The following is a 19,077-nucleotide window of genomic DNA, read 5'->3' as shown; positions in this document are numbered from 1 at the left end:
GGTGAGATCTTGCATGGAGCCCCAGACCGAGGGTGATTGACCGTCATCTTGAACTTCTTCCATTTTCTAATAATTGCGCCAACAGTTGTTGCCTTCTCACCAAGCTGCTTGCCTATTGTCCTGTAGCCCATCCCAGCCTTGTGCAGGTTTACAATTTTATCCCTGATGTCCTTACACAGCTCTCTGGTCTTGGCCATTGAGAGGTTGGAGTCTGTTTGATTGAGTGTGTGGACAGGTGTCTTTTATACAGGTAACGAGTTCAAACAGGTGCAGTTAATACAGGTAATGAGTGGAAAACAGGAGGGCTTCTTAAAGAAAAACTAACAGGTCTATGAGAGCCGGAATTCTTACTGGTTCGTAGGTGATCAAATACTTATGTCATGCAATAAAATGCAAATGAATTACTTAAAAATCATACAATGTGATTTTCTGGATTTTTGTTTTAGATTCCGTCTCTCACAGTTGAAGTGTACCTATGATAAAAATTACAGACCTCTATATGCTTTGTAAGTAGGAAAACCTGCAAAATCGGCAGTGTATCAAATACTTGTTCTCCCCACTGTATATATATATATATATATATATATATATTTATTTATTTTTGCTCCTGAACTTCTTCTACTCTCAACCTCTCTGATCATTTTCATGATGTCCATCCGGTTTGCTTCTATATGCCATATCTTTCTAACTGTGCTCTTTCCCAAAAGCTCCCAACATACAACCTATATACTTATTATGGACACAGTATGCTTACATTATTAGTTATCTTTGTTATTATTTGTTGTTATTTGTTATTAGTTCCATCCTCTCTTTAGTTTATCATGATAAAGTGTTGGTCACATGTTTCATGAGCTGAAATAAAGATCCCAGATATTTTCCATATGAACAAAAATAGTATTTCTCAAAAATGTTGAGCACAAATGTATTCACATCCCTGTTAGTGAGCATTTCTCCTTTGCCAAGATAACCCATCCACCTGACAGGTGTGGCATATCAAGAAACTGATGAAACAGCATGAACATTGTCGTGGGGACAATAAAAAGTTTTGCCACAGATGTCTCAAGTTTTGAGGGAGCGTGCAGTTGGCATGCTGACTGCAGGAATGTCCACCAGAGCTGTTGACAGATAATTTAATGTTAATTTCTCTATCATAAGCCGCCTCCAACGTCGTTTTAGAGAATTTAGTAGTACGTCCAACCGGACTCACAACCGCAGACCATGTGTATGGCGACGTGTGGGCGAGCGGTTTGCTGATGTCAATGTTGTGAACAGTGTCCCATGTTGGCGGTGGGGTTATGGTATAAGCTACGGACAATGAATACAATTGCATTTTATCGATAGCAATTTGAATGCACAGAGATACCCTGACGAGATCCCGAGGCCCATATTTTTAAAGGTATCTGTGACCAACAGATGTACAGTGGGGAGAACAAGTATTTGATACACTGCCGATTTTGCAGGTTTTCCTACTTACAAAGCATGTCGAGGTCTGTAATTTTTATCATAGGTACACTTCAACTGTGAGTTGAAGTGTACCTATGATATAAATTACAGACCTCTACATGCTTTGTAAGTAGGAAAACCTGCAAAATCGGCAGTGTGTCAAATACTTGTTCTCCCCACTGTATCTGTATTCCCAGTCACGTGAAATCAATAGATTAGGGCCTAATTCATTTATTTCAATTGACTGATTTCCTTATATGAACTGTAACTCAGTAAAATCTTTGGAATTGTTGCATGTTGCATTTATATTTTTGTTCAGTACAGAAATGAATGTTAGTACAATCCCTGCCTTACACAGGAAGCGGCACAGGTCCTAATCCAGGCACTTGTCATCTCCCGTCTGGATTACTGCAACTCGCTGTTGGCTGGGCTCCCTGCCTGTGCCTTTAAACCCCTACAACTCATCCAGAACGCCGCAGCCCGTCTGGTGTTCAACTTTCCCAAGTTCTCTCACGTCACCCCGCTCCTCCGCACACTCCACTGGCTTCCAGTTGAAGCTCGCATCTGCTACAAGACCATGGTGCTTGCCTACGGAGCTGTGAGGGGAAACTTCATTGGCAAACTTCAGACTTCCCTGTATATGTGCTTTCTTGAGCAGGGGGACCTTGCGGGCGCTGCAGGATTTCAGTCCTTCACGGCGTAGTGTGTTACCAATTGTTTTCTTGGTGACTATGGTCCCAGCTGCCTTGAGATCATTGACAAGATCCTCCCGTGTAGTTCTGGGCTGATTCCTCACCGTTCTCATGATCATTGCAACTCCACGAGGTGAGATCTTGCATGGTGCCCCAGGCCGAGGGAGATTGACAGGTCTTTTGTGTTTTTTCCATTTGCGAATAATCGCACCAACTGTTGTCACCTTCTCACCAAGCTGTTTGGCGATGGTCTTGTAGCCCATTCCAGCCATGTGTAGGTCTACAATATTGTCCCTGACATCCTTGGAGAGCTCTTTGGTCTTGGCCATGGTGGAGAGTTTGGAAGCTGAGTGATTGATTGCTTCTGTTGACAGGTGTCTTTTATACAGGTAACAAACTGAGATTAGGAGCACTCCCTTTAAGAGTGTGCTCCTAATCTCAGCTCGTTACCTGTATAAAAGACACCTGGGAGCCAGAAATCCTTCTGATTGAGAGGGGGTCAAATACTTATTTCCCTCATTAAAATGCAAATCAATTTATAACATTTGTGACATGCGTTTTTCTGGATTTATTTGTTGTTATTCTGTCTCTCACTGTTCAAATAAACCTACCATTAAAATTTTAGATTGATCATTTCTTTGTCAGTGGGCAAACGTACAAAATCAGCAGGGGATCAAATACTTTTTTCCCTCACTGTATACTGGCCTTCCCCATGTTGGAAGGCTGCATCTACCTCTCCTAGACTAGAGCAAGATACTACCATGTTAAACCAAACCTCATGAGAGCTCTATCCAAGCCGAACATAATCAAGTTCACACATAGGGAAGGGATTCTGGAGGGAACCACCTCAGTTCTCTAATGTATCTTATGCAACATGCATATTTGAAGGATTATTAAAATTAAATTAAAGAGTTATACATTCCGTTCCCCACCCCACCCTGTGACCAACCCCATCCATTTGGGATGTCTTGTATTTTATTTTTAACAAAAAATACGAAAACAAACCCAGTTGAAAGTGCTGTATAATTCAAAATGTGTATAAATGTAACTCTCGATTGAACATCCTAACAAGCCAGAACACAGAACACAGCCTGTCTGAACACCCGTCTTGCGGTGTTCGCTCGGCTGTACAACCTGCAGTCCTGTGTCAGCAAGTTGAAGGAAGTTTTGCTTCATCAATGCCCTTATCTCCTCAAGGCAGGTGTTCAGACAGGCACATGCATCAGAGGGACTTGGGGCAGTTTTTACATACAGCAGGGTGTCATCAGCATAGCAGTGGAATGAGATTCCATGCTGGCTAATGACATGACCGAGGGGGCGCATGTACAGGACGAACAGGATGGCTGCAAGAAGAGATCCTTGTGGGACATCGCAGGTGACACATACTCAGTCCTGTCTGAGAGGTAGGAGTGGAACCAGCTCAGAGCTGGGCCAGACCAGACAGTCCGATGGTGTCCCGGAGCCTTTCCAGGAGGATGAGGTGGTTGACAGTGTCAAATGCTGCACTCAAGTCCAGGAGGATCAGGAGACAGGGAGAGCCTGCATCAGCAGGTTGTTGGTGAGCCTGAGTAAGGCCGTTTCAGTGCTTTTGGCCGGCCAGAAGCCTGACTGGAACTTCTCAAATAGGTTGTTCTGATTGAGTTGTACAGCAACCACTATTTCCAACACCTTGGAGAGGAAGGGGAGGTTGGATATTGGTCTGTAATAGGCCAGCAATTCCGCGTCCAGGATGGGCTTCTTCAGAAGGGGCTGATGACAGCGGTCTTAAATGCAGGTGGGACACTGCCAGATTGGAGGGAGTGGTTAACAATCTGGGTTATCAGAGGGCTGAGTGTAGTATTGATTGACACCATGCCATTACTGGAGACAATTGCTAATTGGAGAAAACATCCATTAAATTAGCTGTTCTATTGCAGATCTGTCCAATGCGTCATGTTGTTATGTACTTTTGCTAGTTATTTACAAGTATGTTTCAAAGCATAACCTGAAAACCAGGGATTGTGGCATCTGTGTGGTGCAAACACAAACACTTGTTCACAAGAGTTTCTTTTCTTCACTGAATCACCTGGACATCCACATCAAGGTGTGTATGAGTGTCTGTTCTCTTTCTGAACCAGTGTTCAGACTTCTAAAGCCTGTGGGGAGACCTGGGTTATATGCTTTGTTTGATGTCCCCAATAGGACTGTCATCTCTGCCTAACTTCAAACCTCACAGGAGAGAAGGATGTAGGGATGAAGGGATAGAGAAAGGGTTCAGAGAGAGGGCAAGTTAAAATAACACACACCTGCATGTACACAGATAGACAAACAGAGTCAAAGTAAGACATGAATCACCGTAGTAACAACCAAAGTTTAGCAGCGCTGAAGGTCACCAGTTCATTCATCCCCTTTTTCTTCCACACCTCCGCTCTCTGTTTCTCTCCCTCCCTCTCTCTTTTGATCTCTCAGCTTTAATAGATTCCTCCCTCGCTTGTTTACCTGACTGCTGTCTTGTTTCATTTCCCTCTGTTCATCTTGTTCCCTCTTTCTTTTGTCCTCTTCTGTCGTCTCCTCTTAGGCTTGCTCATCATCTCTTGTTCATTGACATACACTCCTCCAGGCATCTCTCTCACTCTTTCTCCCCCCCCCCCCCCATATCTGCCCTCTGGCTCACATCCATCTGAGAGGCTCACATCCATCTGAGACTGGTTCAAGCATCTGTTTCACTCTCTCTGGTGCCATCTAGTTGACCAGACTAAAACTGCAGCAGTCTCTCTCTCTCTCTCTCTCTCTCTCTCTCTCTCTCTCTCTCTCTCTCTCTCTCTCTCTCTCTCTCTCTCTCTCTCTCTCTCTCTCTCTCTCTCTCTCTCTCTCTCTCTCTCTCTCTCTCTCTCTCTCTCTCTCTCTCTCTCTCTCTCTCTCTCTCTCTCTCTCTCTCTCTCTCTCTCTCTCTCTCTCTCTCTCTCTCTCTCTCTCTCTCTCTCTCTCTCTCTCTCTCTCTCTGTGTGTGGTTAGAAGGTGCAGTGGAAATATGTAGAAAAACCTGTCTGAGAGGGAGAGTTTGGTGAGGGATTAGGTGGTGAATATATAGACTGTAGTAGTCCATGGGCCACCCACCAGAAAAGGCATTAGTGACCCAGGAAACAAAATTGCAAAGTTTCATTACGTAGATCATTTTATGGATATGAACACTGTGTGGTTAAAAAGTTGTAGAAGTTGCAGAGGAATTATGTTGGGTAATTTCCCCTAGCAACATTATGAGGTTGCTATGTTACACCTTGGTTACAATTGTTATACATGTTCCGGTGTTGTCCATGCTTGCACGAAGCAAATTATGTAAAGGACAGGAGGAATCCCGAGATAAAAGCATTTTTCTCAGATGCTAGAATGCGCTTTATGTAGCTGCCTGGATCTTGAATGTTTTGAGAGCTGTGTTATCTAGCAAACGTGCTGTCTTTTGTTTGGATAGCAGGCAAACGCAATGGTGGCCCTTGTAGGCTAAATACAGCTGGCAAAATGTCTTATATTAACTGAGAAAACCACTACATGGTTAAAACATTGTTATGCTGAAACAGGAAAGGGCCTAGCCAGATGGTGAAGCGTGATTCATCACTCCAGAGAACGCTTTTCCACTGCTCCAGAGTCCAATGGTGGTGAGCTTTACACCACTCCAGCCGAAGCTTGGCATTGTGCATGGTGAACTTAGGCTTGTGTGCAGCTGCTCGGCCATGGAAAACCATCTCCCTACGAACAGTTATTGTGCCGAGGTTGCTTCCAGAGGCAGTTTGGAACTCGGTAGTGAGTGTTGGAACCGAGGAAAGACAATTTTGACGCACTACGCGCTTCAGCACTAGGCGATCCCGTTCTGTGAGCTTGTGTGGCCTACCACTTAGCAGCTGAGCATTTTTGCTCCTAGATGTTTCCTTCACAATAACAGCACTTACAATTGACCGGGGCAGCTCTAGCAGGGCAGAATTTTGATGACCTGACTTGTTGGAAAGGTGGCATCCTATGACGGTGCTACGTTGAAAGTCATTGAGCACTTCAGTAAGGCCATTCTACTGCCAATGTTTGTCTATGGAGATTGCATGGCTGTGTGCTCAATTTGATACACCTGTCAGCACTAATTTGAAGGGGTGTCCACATACTTTTGTATATATAGTGTAGTTCTGTGTGCCAGTGTGCAACAAAAGTAACCAAAGCGTAACATAGCAACGTCGGAACGTTGCAAGGGAAATTACCCAAGATGAGTTTTGATTTTGATGATAAAAATCGTAACTTTGTTTAAAAATAACAAATTAACGTGCAACTTTTACAAGTTTTGAACCACAAAGTGTTCATATTCATAACATTATCTACATAATGTTGTTGAAATTTGGCAGTTTTGTTTCCAGGGTCACTGAACAACACATTTTTGGTGGGTGGCCCCATAGAAATAGAATGAAGAGAATGGGCTTGGAAGCTCTAACCCTGGCAATTTGACAGGTAAACTCGCAATGGCTGCCTGGTTTTGTGATGCAATAATTTCCATGGTATTCTGTTTTGTTCTATCAACTGATGCTGGATTGCCATTGTAATGTAGAATGTTCATTCAAATTATGCTAACTAATGTGGCTCATGCAATGGAATGTGTTTTTTGTAATGTCATTGGATCAACAAATCACAGCACATATTGAAAGGCACACTTCCTGCTTTTACTTCCTGGCATTGTACACTCACAATGGCTGCCAGTCCACCCAATATGCCATTTTGATCTTGAATGGAGACATCCTTTCCATTCATTATATTTCAATGGGTGGCCCTGGGACTATAAGAGAGAGGACTGAAGAATCAGGAAGATAATGTCTAAATATCCCAAACCAACTCATGACACAGGTGTATCCTAACATTTCTCCTACCACAACTCATGACACAGGAGTATTTTAGAATTTTTCTTGGTGACCACTGACAGTTGAAACATGATTGGTGATTGTGAATATGGTGTTCAGCGTGTATTTTCTTATAAAAACCCTGTGAGGACCAGAGTAGGTGCAGGCTTTCGAACCTGCCAAAACAGTAACATAGCTGAATCAACTGTCTTATTTTTTGAAGACTGATTAGATGATAAATTGTATCAGGTGTATTACTACTTTGGCTGGAGTAAAAGCCTACACCTACACAACCATTTGCAGATAAGATTGGCATCTTTTGAGCATGCACATAAGAGCATTATAAACTAAATTCAGCTAAACTTCTTCCAGGAGACTTTCCCCCCAGGGCAGGGAGAGGGGGATGAGAAAGAAGAGGGGAGGACAAGATCCGGTCGCTCCATCGTACTATAGACGAGGTGACGGATAAGATGAAACAGAACACGGGGAACATGATGCAGAGAGGAGAGAGACTGGATCACCTCACCCACTCCTTCTCCATCCTCACACCCACCTCTCTTGCTATTATCCTCCTTCTTCCTCCCACATCTCTCTCTCTCTCTTTCCCTTCCAAGTTGTTGCATATCAAGTTGTTGTTGATCGTTTGATAGTCTGAGCATCTATAGGGACTATCCAAACAGTGGGATCTTGGTCAGAGTTGGCAGTTCAGCACATGCCATAGACTACAGTACATGTTTTACCCCTCTCTCTCTCACCCCTCTCTTTCTCTGGTGTGTGTTTACAGTCAAAACTCTTTGAGAAGAAGAGTGAAGCGGTGGTTCGTTCCTGAGTGTTGGCATAGTAACCGGCGTGATCGTCGTCATTCTGCTGACCACTGGAGTCAATGTCACACACCTACCACAACACCCTGAGATGCACGCACACACTAAAATTCACACACTTAAATTCACACTGTGTGTAATGTCTTGTATGCATTATAAATCAATAACAAGTACACACACAAACACTTAGTTTTACAATGTATGCATACAAACACGCGTACATACTGAGCAAACACACTTGCATGCACTCAAACATACAGTATCTGAAGCATCATGGGTTATACTGCACATTAAGTATGAAAAAGGTAGTGTTATAAATCAATAAAAGTGTGTTTACCGTCACCAGACATGCATGCACGCACACACACACACGTCTGATGTAAAATACCACAGGAGACCAACCCAGCAGTGGAAGTACTGTATGCCAATTCATGGCACATTTATTCATTATTTACAAAGTTATTCATTCTCACCACTAAAGGAGTACGAGGGTGCAAATTCACAAATCTCACATCAGCCATCTCATTCAAAGATCCTGTGTTGTCAAAAAGCACACAATGAAATGCATCCAGACCCTTGGAAGCGTCCCAAAAGGCACCCTATTCCCAATAATGTGTCCCAAAAGGCACCCTATTCCCAATAATGTGTCCCAAAAGGCACCCTATTCCCAATAATGTGTCCCAAAAGGCACCCTATTCCCAATAATGTGTCCCAAAAGGCACCCTATTCCCAATAATGTGTCCCAAATGGCACCCTATTCCCTATATAGTGAACTCTGGTCAAAAGGTAGTGTATTATATAGGGAATAGGGTGCCATTTGAGACAGCCATAGTTTGGACACAAGCGTTTTATGTGCTATGCTCTTTACATTCTATCACAGAATTATTACTATGTACAGTATGGTCTATGGCAGGGCCGACAACGTTTGGTTTGGCCTTTCATAAGGTTCCAAAAAAACAACAAAGGAACTTTGTCGGGGTCTCTTACTATTGAGAGTTAGAAAATGTAAATACAGAAGGTGCAATTTCAAAATGTGGTAGTGCATCAGCAGTTTTCCACTTCTTATGGTCAGTCACTGACAGTCACTCAATTAGCCCATGTCAGCGATTTTTTGTTGTTGTTGATTGCGAGGTAAGGTAGTCTAGCCAGCAATCTAAACCTTGTAGTAGGCTAATCATCACCAGAATTACCAAATGGGCACGCAGGGCATATGCCCAGGGTCCCTGACCACCAGGGGCTTCCCACATATTTTTTTTACTTAGTCACTCACTCGGATATCATATGAACATGGCATAAGTCATGACAACATTTGTACAATGGCCCCTGGGGGGGAAGGGACACACCCTAAATTGTCTTGCCTGTGAGGTGGAGGGTCCCCAACCAAATCTCACTTAGGGCCCCCAAAAGGCTAGTGGCGCTTCTGCCTAATGAACTTTCCAATACATTTTGGTGACTTACTGCTGCAAATACAAATTATTACACCTTTCTCATATTCAAGTAATTTGAAACATATTCAAGTTATTAGCCTTATGAACATAGAAACTTGGTAGCAGTGTCTGTGCAACAACGGTAAAAAATTTAATACTGGTAATCAGAATGTGTTAGGTTTCAAGTTATATGGCTACAATGTTTGAAGTGTGATTTTATGATTGCTTACTAAAAAGCTATTGTTTACTTTTTATTTGTACAAATACTTGTTTGTTCGGCCCGCGGCCCACCACTCAGATTATATTTTGGCCCACCAAGCTCAAAAGTTTGAGCACCCCTGGTCTATGGCCACAATAGACAGAGGACACACCATAAACAGCCCAATTCCAAATGGACCCCTTGCCCCTAGCCTTGGACGCCCAGGCTTCGCTCACGTTACCGAAGGTGAAGTGAAAGCCTGTGACAAAGGCTGACTAGCCCCTGACCGTGAGCATTTGCTGTATGGTGAAAATCCAGAGGGCAAGGTAGAGCTACCAGAGCTATCCAATCCTCTCAAATGTTCCAAGGGGTTAGGAGTCAATTTAGGGGTCTGGAATCAATTTGGGCTTGGGCAAAGAAGTTTCCAATTAAAAAGGCACGTTGGTGTTGTAAAACTTCAACAGTCATTGCTGGTGCCTATGCCATAAGCAGAGGGACATTTCTAGATCCTACCTAATTTACTCTGAAAGAGCCGTTATTCCTAACATTGCAACCAAAAAAAAATGGGTTGGGGCAGTGGCGTAGGCAGAAATCCATTTACGGCAGGGCCAGCTAAAATTTAGGTAGGCCAAAAAAATACTCATAGACCTACACATAATAAACCATAGTTCTATAATTAATAGACTATAATGCCCTGATATAGCAGTAATAATCACAATAGGCTTGGCAACCTATCTGGCTCAGCAACCAGAAGATAGTAGGCTAAGCGGCCACAAATGTAACCATTTAACACTAGGAGAGCCGAGAGAGTCATATCGACAGGAAACAAATGAACTTTTTTTATTACTCTGCCATTTTTAAAGTTGTGTCACCCCTGTCCTTGACTTTTCCTAAATAAGTCACACTATCGTTGTTAGAATCTTAATATAATCTGCCCATCAGGCCTGTGCAGCTGATGGTCCATCGAAACTACACCTAAACTATATAAAAACTAATTTTACACAGAGTTAACAAAGACTTTGACAATAATCTGATGGGTGAGAATATTATCAATTGTTAAGTAGCATATGAAGAATCTGACGAACAGCTGTCCAACGAGGCCAGGCTTTTCTAGTGTTAATCACTGAGGCCAATCAAAGGAGATTAGGTTTGCATTAGGTTACACGCTGCATATTAAACACCATCAAAGGAAATGTAAATTATAGCCTAACAGTATGTAAATACACATAATAACAGGCCATAGCCTATATAGACTACCTTTTCTTAGTCAATATCACTTTATGAGTCAAAATGCAAGCAGAGTGCAATTCTCTGCTGGGCGCCAGAGATCAAGTGTGCCTACAATGTATTGTGATATCAATTAAATGATCAATAGCCTATAGGGCCTAACTATAGTTCATGGGGAGAGAAGCAAAGGGCAAAATTATATTTCCAATTAAATTAAAATCCTAAAAATCATAGGCTATTTACATTGATTGGAAATAAATATTGTTTCATACATTTGCCTATTTTCATATAACAGATTTGATTTTCTCCATGTAGGCCTACCCCTTATTATAAATAACATAGAATCACTTATATTTCAAAACGAGTCTCTAGCTAGGCTATATAAACACAGGTAAGACAGCCTATTATTTGCGACACGGAGCATAAATTTAAATAACTAGTTTTTTTATTTCACTGGACTGATGGTCATGACTCAGCAGGAGGGAGCGAGAGCGAGTCGAAGTGGATAAGAGTGTTTCATGATTTCTAAAAGTGTTGAATAAAAACAGAGTTGTAGTGCTGATGATTGCTCAATGTACTGAAATGGTCTTTAAAGCGCTTGATTAGATCAGTGATTAATATAGAGGGGGACTGGAGGCCCTTCATGTCAAAATCACTGATATTAATTAACATGGCAAATGCTCCAACATCCTCTTCTATACATGGCATCTTGAAAATAATTTAATAGTGAGCTTTGTTGGCTAATGGTGAGTATCCTACACAGCTATTGCTATGGTTTACTGCACATGGTACCAGTGTGAAGTGACACGAGCCAGAACCCGCCCATTATTTTTGAAATAAGCTGACAGTTTATTTTTTATTTCCCAGTAAATAATTAATTCAGATTCATTACATAGGCCTAAATGAAATAGATTTGATGTAAGATGTCCTTGAGTGACCTGAAAGGCATCTGCCAAATAAAATGTATTATAAATATATATCTCCCTTTCATTTTCTCACCCCCTTCTTACTGTGTGCTATGAATTCTATCTGATGGTGTATACATGTTTAGGCCATTGTTTGACTTGCCAGTACTCAGTTTGGGTGCCGGTACCGTTTATATTTAGGTGCAGGAACACCTTAATACTTTTGAGTTAATATTCAATAGGAAGTGCATGAATTCAAGCAAAAGAAAATTTGGAGGTGCCAGTACTCAGCTCCAGTGAACTCCTGCCCAAGTCAAGTACTGTGCTAAGGTAAAAAGACAAATAAATGTTCCATTTGGAACACTGACAAGTAGACCATTTTTTGAGCAATCTGAGTGGGTGGGCCTTTGCCCACCCAGGCCAATCCGTGCCTAAGCCCCTGGGTTGGGGTAAATCCCATTTAAATTCCAGTCAATGCAGAAAGTAAACTTTTTGTTTCTTTGGTCTGGTGAGATATTGTAGAATGAAGTTGCTTTTAGGTGCTGATTTGGGGTCAGTTTTGCATTTCTTCCTGCAATGGCTAAGGTTTGCTGATCCTAGATCTGTGCATACAGGTAACATCTACCCAGAGGAGAGGAACGCTTAACAATACAGATCTAGCGGAGTGGTTTCCTATGGCATTTCAGGAACAGTAAAAACACATGATATTAAGTTGTTGTTAAAGCATCTGAAGAAATGGAAGTATAACAAACAGACAAGGAAAGATTCACATAACAGCAACTGTGTGGATGCGGTGATGTTCCATGATGATGTAATCTCAGAGTGGATCCTCATTGGAGGGTTGGATGGGACACCAAAGAGCAGAACCAACCGGGGTGGTCCTGCCCTTCCCTGTTGACCAGTGAGCCCTGAACAGAATTAAGGTCGAGAAAGTCTCCTGGAGCAGATGCAGGACCAGGTGAGAACCGTACCAGGTGAGGTGTAGTCAGGTGAGCACCAGGCCAGGCCTGAGAGAGTTTAGATATATATATATATATATAGCGCGCGAGAGAGAATAGTCAGTGGTTTTGGGGTTCCAGTGCTCTTCAGTCTCAAACACATGCAGACAGAGTCCTGCAGAACTGGCCTAGGCAGCTCTCCCTACATGTGTGTGCGCATGCGTTAGTCCACGTGGTCCTGTATTAGAGGGGTTTGTTCGCTGGGTGAAGTGCTCACTTTGGCGTCCGGTATGACAGTCCTCTCACAAATTATGAGCTGTCAGGAGAAAGAGAAATGGATGGGAAAAGTCAGAGGAGAGGTAGAGCGTGTGAGAGTATAAGAGATTGGATGTTAGAAGCACAACAACTTAACATAGTTAGGATCAAGTCTGTTATGGAGCCGAACCAGGCAGCTGACACGCCACTGTAATTTCGTTAAGTTAATGTGTGCATCACAGGCACCTTATTTGGGAAGAACGGGCTCATAGTAATGGCTGGAATGGTAGACATGGTTTCCTTGTATTTGATACAATTCCATTCACTTCATCCCAGTCATTATTATGAGCCGTCCACCCCTCACCAGCTTCCTGTGTTGTGCATAGAGAAAACGTATTAATAATCTATCAAACTTTTCACTACAAAAGGCCCCAAAACATAATGCCTCTTGTCCCAAACAGAGATTTTTTGACACTTTGACAGACATGCAACCAAACAGACAAAACCAGTCTCATGTCAGCTGCAGTCCATTTCACCTTGGGTGTATTCATTCCGCTGATTCAGTTGTAAAACATTTCTTAAACTGAAGCGAACGGAACAAAATGGAGTGGGATCTACCCAAATGTGTTCAATAGAAACTTGTTTTGACCCGTTTGCTTCATTTGGTTCTTAAACGGTAAACAGTTTCCGTAATGAATACACCCGTTTGACTCCAGAGCGTCACCTGTAAACCACAACATTCTGTCAACATTTAAACTCCCAAAACTTTGTTCCTAATCATACAACAGCAGTCTTCAACCGGCGGGTCTGCTGCAAGAGAATGTGTTAACTTTGGGCTGTCGGCGTTCTGGCTCAAACCATGCTCTTTGGACTGGACACTTCAAAAAACACACACTCAAACATCGGCAGACCACTGGGTCATATGAAACATGGCACAACAGCAGTGGATGAGAAAATAGTTGATTTTAAAAATGATAGGGATGTTACTAAATTAATATGGGTGTGTGATGCCTCGTGTGAGTCCACAATTTGTGTTTGTGTGTCACCTGTACAAAAAAGGTGTGTACACCCAATATATAGGAAAAGGGTGTGTGTGCACGTAGGACATAACAAGAGAGAAGGTGAGAGTGTATGTCAGCCTGAAACCCACCTGTGTCATTCATGATACATTTGTCCATCTGTTTGTGGGCATCTGAGCTGTTTACTGGGTCTCTAACCGTTGCCTAAAAGATAGCCAGACCTTTACTAAATCAGCCAGTCAGAGGAGCTACAGGAAATCATTGACCAAACTGACTGGCTGTCAGGTGGTTGATTTGACTGACATCAGAGACAGGAAGTGCAGTATTTAGTCGCTCAGCCATTGGGTCATTTAAATCATGTGCTGAGTGTGTGTGTTCATGCAGTGTGTAGTTTCATTGTTGCAGTTTGTGCGTGTGTGTTCATGCTGATTCAAAACTGAGAAAGACTATGGATTGAGGGCGGGGCATGCAGGACAACCAGGGTTCTTGCGATTGGTTAATGACGCATCTCATACAGACAGTATTGACCAATCAATCGTGACATTTGGATTGATTGACACCTGACCCAGTTGAGAAGGGATGATCAGATCCCATACTCCTCTGATACATCAGCTTTATACAGTAACACAATTAGCCTGAAACTGACACTCTTTATACGCATCTTTCTCCTACTGATCAGGAGAACTCCAGTCCGGGAAGGCCAGTGTGAGCAGGCTTTTGCTCCAACCCAGCTTCCACACACCTGGTTCTGCTAATACTACAGTAATGACGGTCTTCAATCTCAATGACCAACAGAACTAGACTAAAGAGCTAGAGACTATAATTCATGATGGTCGAGATTAAAGACCATGAACACTGTAGTGTGTAAGCGCTTGGCTGGAGCAAAAGCCTGCACACAGAGCAGCCCCCAAGGACCAAAGTTGGCCATCCCTCCCTACTGATGGGTTCTTATGATAAAATCAAAGCCAATCAGAATCTGTCAGGGTAAATCATTATTTTACATTCATATTACTATCACATTATTCTGATTGATATGATAGAGGCATCTTTTCTGGAGTGATTGGTAACAGTTTAACGTGTGGACCAACCCAATGGTTCTCCATCACTGTAGGCAGATCTTTTTTCAACAATGCCTGCAAGAAAGAAAAACAGGACAACTGATTCCCTGCATCATTAACACCACACTAGTCATAACGCCATGACCTGAAATGCCTCTGTGTACGTGCTGTTTGTTTGTGTGTGCATGCCATAACCATATACAGTACTTATGGGTACAGTCTATTGTCCCTGGGGAACATTGTGTTCCAAAAGGAAAATAACCTTGAAATGTGCATAGCACTGACTTGATACACCAAATAACCCCATACTTGATTCTTAAAAGGATACTTCAGGATTTTGGCAATGAGGCAATGATTTTTATGTCTCTGTGTCCAGTACGAAGGAAGTTAGAGGTAGTTTCGAGCCAATCCTAACTAGCATTAGCCCAATGACTGGAAGTCTATTGGTATCTGCTAGCATATACCCATAGACTTCCAGTCATTGCGCTAACACCAGCTAGCATTGGCTTGAGAGTTATGTTAATGTCTTTATCAAATTAACTGGCTAATGTATAGAGTTCGCTATGTAAAATACACTCATCCAAAGGCATATGTTAGACTAATCACGAGCGAGATTATTTCCCTAACGAGATTAAGGCGGTGGGGGTGGGACCGTGTGTGTGTCCAAGTGGCACCACTGTACAGTATAAATCACAATCTACTGATACTCAGAGGGAGATTGGATGCTGTTTAGAAAGGGGAGCACCAGTGTGTTGATTTGTTAGCCGAGGCTGTGGGAAGAGTCTCTGTTCTCTGGTGGATAACAGAGGGCTGCTCAGGACTGTGCAAGAGTCACATTACTTAGTACGCATGCCATGCAAAGCAAAGAATGTCACACACACACACACACAACGTTCTCATCCACACAGGCAGCGAGCGTTGTCCATGTGCTGTACAGACGTTACCTTCTCTCTGTAGTGTAGCAGTACAGCTCCCAGTATGGTGGCCAGGCCAAGGCCTATGAAACAGTACTGCATGTACACCATCACCATTGGCAATATCACCAGGTTAGTGTGGAACGTTTTCAGGATGGCACCGTCGATATAACCACTCTACGAGAGCGAGACAGACAGACAACACAAATCTGATGAGTGGACAGAGTTATGAGGGTGTTAAAAGGGTTAGGGTTATATACGCTAGGGCGGTGTTTCTTAATCCTGGTCCTGGGGACCCAAAGGGGTGAACATTTTTGTTTTTGCCCTAGCTTTACACACCTGATTCCACTAATCAAAGGTTTGATGAGTTGCTTAGTGGAAATCAGGTTTGTAGTGCTTTTGCAAAAATATAACACGCACCCCTTTGAGTCCCCAGGACCAGGATTAAGAAACGCTGATCAAGGGGTATGGGTGAGAGATATAGAGTGTGTGTTGGTTAGATTAGGAGAGTGTTGGTGGGGTATAGAGGTATAGAGCATGTTAGGGGATAAGAGAACCCATCATCACTCACCTCCTCAAACCAGATCATGGGCATCACCACCTCTGAGATGTTCCCCGTTTCCCTGCAACAGACAGACAGACAGACACTCACAGGAGATACACACAAATACATCCTAAATAAACAACGGAAACGCCCAGATTGAATGGGACCCTTCAGCTTTTTGGCCTTTGGGGTTAAAGGTCAAGGGTCAGGGATAAGTGGATGTCCTCATGTGACAGACATGTTGAAATGAAGAGTGATTGGTTGGGGGTATAGATAGGGGTTATAAATCAGAGAGGTTGAGGGTTAGGGGTTATCCTTACGTGATTCCTGACACCATCTTCATGTACAGGTTGAGCTGCAGACGGATAGACACATTCAGAGGCACACCAGTCTCCTGCAGAGAGAGAGGGAGATATCTATACACACCGAGTGCACAAAACATTAGGAACACCTTCCTAATATCGAGTTGCACCCCCTTTTGCCCTCAGAACAGCCTCAATTCGTCAGGGCATGGACTCTACGAGGTGTCGAAAGCTTTCCACAGGGATGCTGGCCCATGTTGACTCCAATGCTTCACACAGTTGTGTCAAGTTGGATGGATGTCCTTTTGGTGGTTTACAATGTATATATACACACACACACACACACACACACACACACACACACACACACATTGTAAATCCATATCAGATATGTGTTATGGGTGAAGTTAATGGGTTCGCGCTCATTAGGGGTTAAATATATACCCGCTTCACATACGGGTCACTCCACTGTACTTCACTCCTTGCCCTGCTGTCCTGTTTGCATTGCGCTGCACTTCATACTGGAAATATCTCCCCATAATCTACAGTACGTGATAAGTGTTAGATTTGCCTATGTAGCCAGAATATGTCATTACAGATACAGGAGCAATAGATCAGTAGTCAGTCAGTCAAAGCTGTTTATATGCTTCTAAGGAAGTGAATCCATTAGTGGGGGAAACTTCCTAATGGATCACACTAGCAGCTGAAGATTGGGTCCTAGCTGGAAACACTAGCTGGTGTGATTGATTTGTTTGGGTGGGAAGACCATTTGAAGGGATTCAAGTGCGTCCCAACACAGCAATCTCGTAGGGAACAGCCAAAAAGCACATGGAATCAGATATTTCACCTTTGTAGGTGGTTTGATTCCTAGCCATGCAACTTACGAACGGTCATATCTGACTTATTTGCCCTCAAGTGGTTTTTTGACTGCTATTTGGCATAGCTTGTTTCTTGCTAGATACTCTGTTGACAGTTTGACAAGAACAAGTGGTAGCTAACTAGCTAGTGTATTAATTGTTTACAAACAAATTACTGAATGTGCTAGAAAGCTAAACGGCTACCTAGCTAGCCAGCCGACTCGTGACTAGCCAAAAAGCACTAGTTTTGAAAGTTGGATCATCTCATCCTTTGAGGCTTTTAGGGCTGTCCCCGACAAAAAAACAATATTGGTATTCTTGGAATTTTCCATATAAAATAAAATCAACTATATGCATTGAGCTTGCGGTTTGATGCCTCAAGAGGGCGCCAGAGATCTAGATAACCAGAAGAAGAAGAAAAAAAAACCTGACCCAACTATTCTCCTCCCACTCCTGCTGGCTTTTGCAGATTCTGCCATTACTCTCCTGAAGTTGCCGGTAATAGGCTACACGAGGTGTCAGCAACCTTTCTCATGTGGAATGCCAATTTATCTTACCATTTCTACCGATCTGCGTGCCAGTTATGGTTTTCATATGCAATTTTTCGTGAAAGTTTCATTTAATTAATATACAGTCTTAGTCTTCATACCTCAAAGTCAATGTCATGTGGTTAATCAACATTTTATCAAAATCTAAATGAAAATGATAAACCTAAAAAATAACTTATATTGCCAACTATGTAAAAATAGCCTACATAATAATAATAATAATAATAATAATAATAATAATATGCCACTTAGCAGACGCTTTTATCCAAAGCGACTTACAGTCATGCGTGCATACATTTTTGTGTATGGGTGGTCCCGGGGATCGAACCCACTACCTTGGCGTTACAAGCGCCGTGCTCTACCAGCTGAGCTACAGAGGACCACGGGACTACAGAGGACCCGCTGAGCTACATAATGCCAACAAATAAAAAAATGGCAGTCTGCAGGTAGAAAATATCCTGATAAAAATAAATATCCTATAAATCATTGGCTACACATGGCCTGTCTGCAACAAACTTGAAACATTGTAACAACTATTAACTTTGGTAACGCCCGAAGCTTGCGCTAGCGAACTTGCAACATTGTATTACAATATTCTGGGCCCTGCCAGTGAGCTTGGGACAGACACAGCTGTAAATTACCGTAACCAAAGTAACAAACATTGCAGATTAGAAATTATAGGAATTAACAGTAAATGTACTACTGGTGATGTATGTAATGGGGGATTGATATACACTAACAATCAAACAATTCACAATGAATGTGCACAAATTGGCGGGAGAGAGCATATTCTGGGGATAGAAGTGCATTGTGCATCTGGGCGCATGGTCAATCTGACGTCTGCATTGGCCATGCAGCATTTACAGTGATATGGCCTCTGCAGAAGTTAGGGCATTCATACTTCTTGCGCTTCGCGGCGCAGTGCAGAGCTGTTGTCAAGGAAGTGAGTTTGTGTTTATACAGGATGTAATGCCCCCACCTACCGTCAACCAATCATCTCAATGCGTAGCTATACAGAGCCCTCCGCATTGTTACCAAATTTGGGAGGCGCATGGCGATGCGGTACAGAGCTCAATTTGGC

At 42.7% G+C, this 19,077-nt stretch overlaps 1 protein-coding gene across 2 annotated transcripts in view; it reads right to left on the bottom strand.

Annotated features, from left to right (window-relative positions):
- Positions 1-8,212: 8,212 nt before the first annotated feature.
- The window catches only part of LOC311100298 (scavenger receptor class B member 1-like), a 33,457-nt gene continuing 22,592 nt past the window's right edge, over positions 8,213-19,077 (bottom strand). Inside the window, exons 9-13 of one of the 2 annotated variants that reach the window (XR_014609822.1) lie at positions 16,610-16,683; positions 16,317-16,368; positions 15,776-15,922; positions 13,905-14,906; positions 12,741-12,815 (exon numbers count right to left, since the gene is read on the bottom strand). Coding sequence is in view for 1 of the 2 variants with exons in the window: in XM_084141161.1 (XP_083997287.1) it covers positions 12,723-12,815; positions 15,776-15,922; positions 16,317-16,368; positions 16,610-16,683 (366 nt within the window). In the remaining variant the exon portion in view is untranslated. Of the gene's footprint in view, positions 12,816-13,904; positions 14,907-15,775; positions 15,923-16,316; positions 16,369-16,609; positions 16,684-19,077 lie in introns of both variants that reach the window. The other variant, XM_084141161.1, reaches the window with a different exon arrangement.

The sequence above is a fragment of the Coregonus lavaretus genome (genome assembly GCF_964263955.1).
Source record: "Coregonus lavaretus genome assembly, chromosome: 24".
NCBI classification, from domain to species: domain Eukaryota; kingdom Metazoa; phylum Chordata; class Actinopteri; order Salmoniformes; family Salmonidae; genus Coregonus; species Coregonus lavaretus.
Note: the sequence above shows the minus strand (reverse complement) of the source record. Positions and strands in the feature narration are given on the sequence as shown.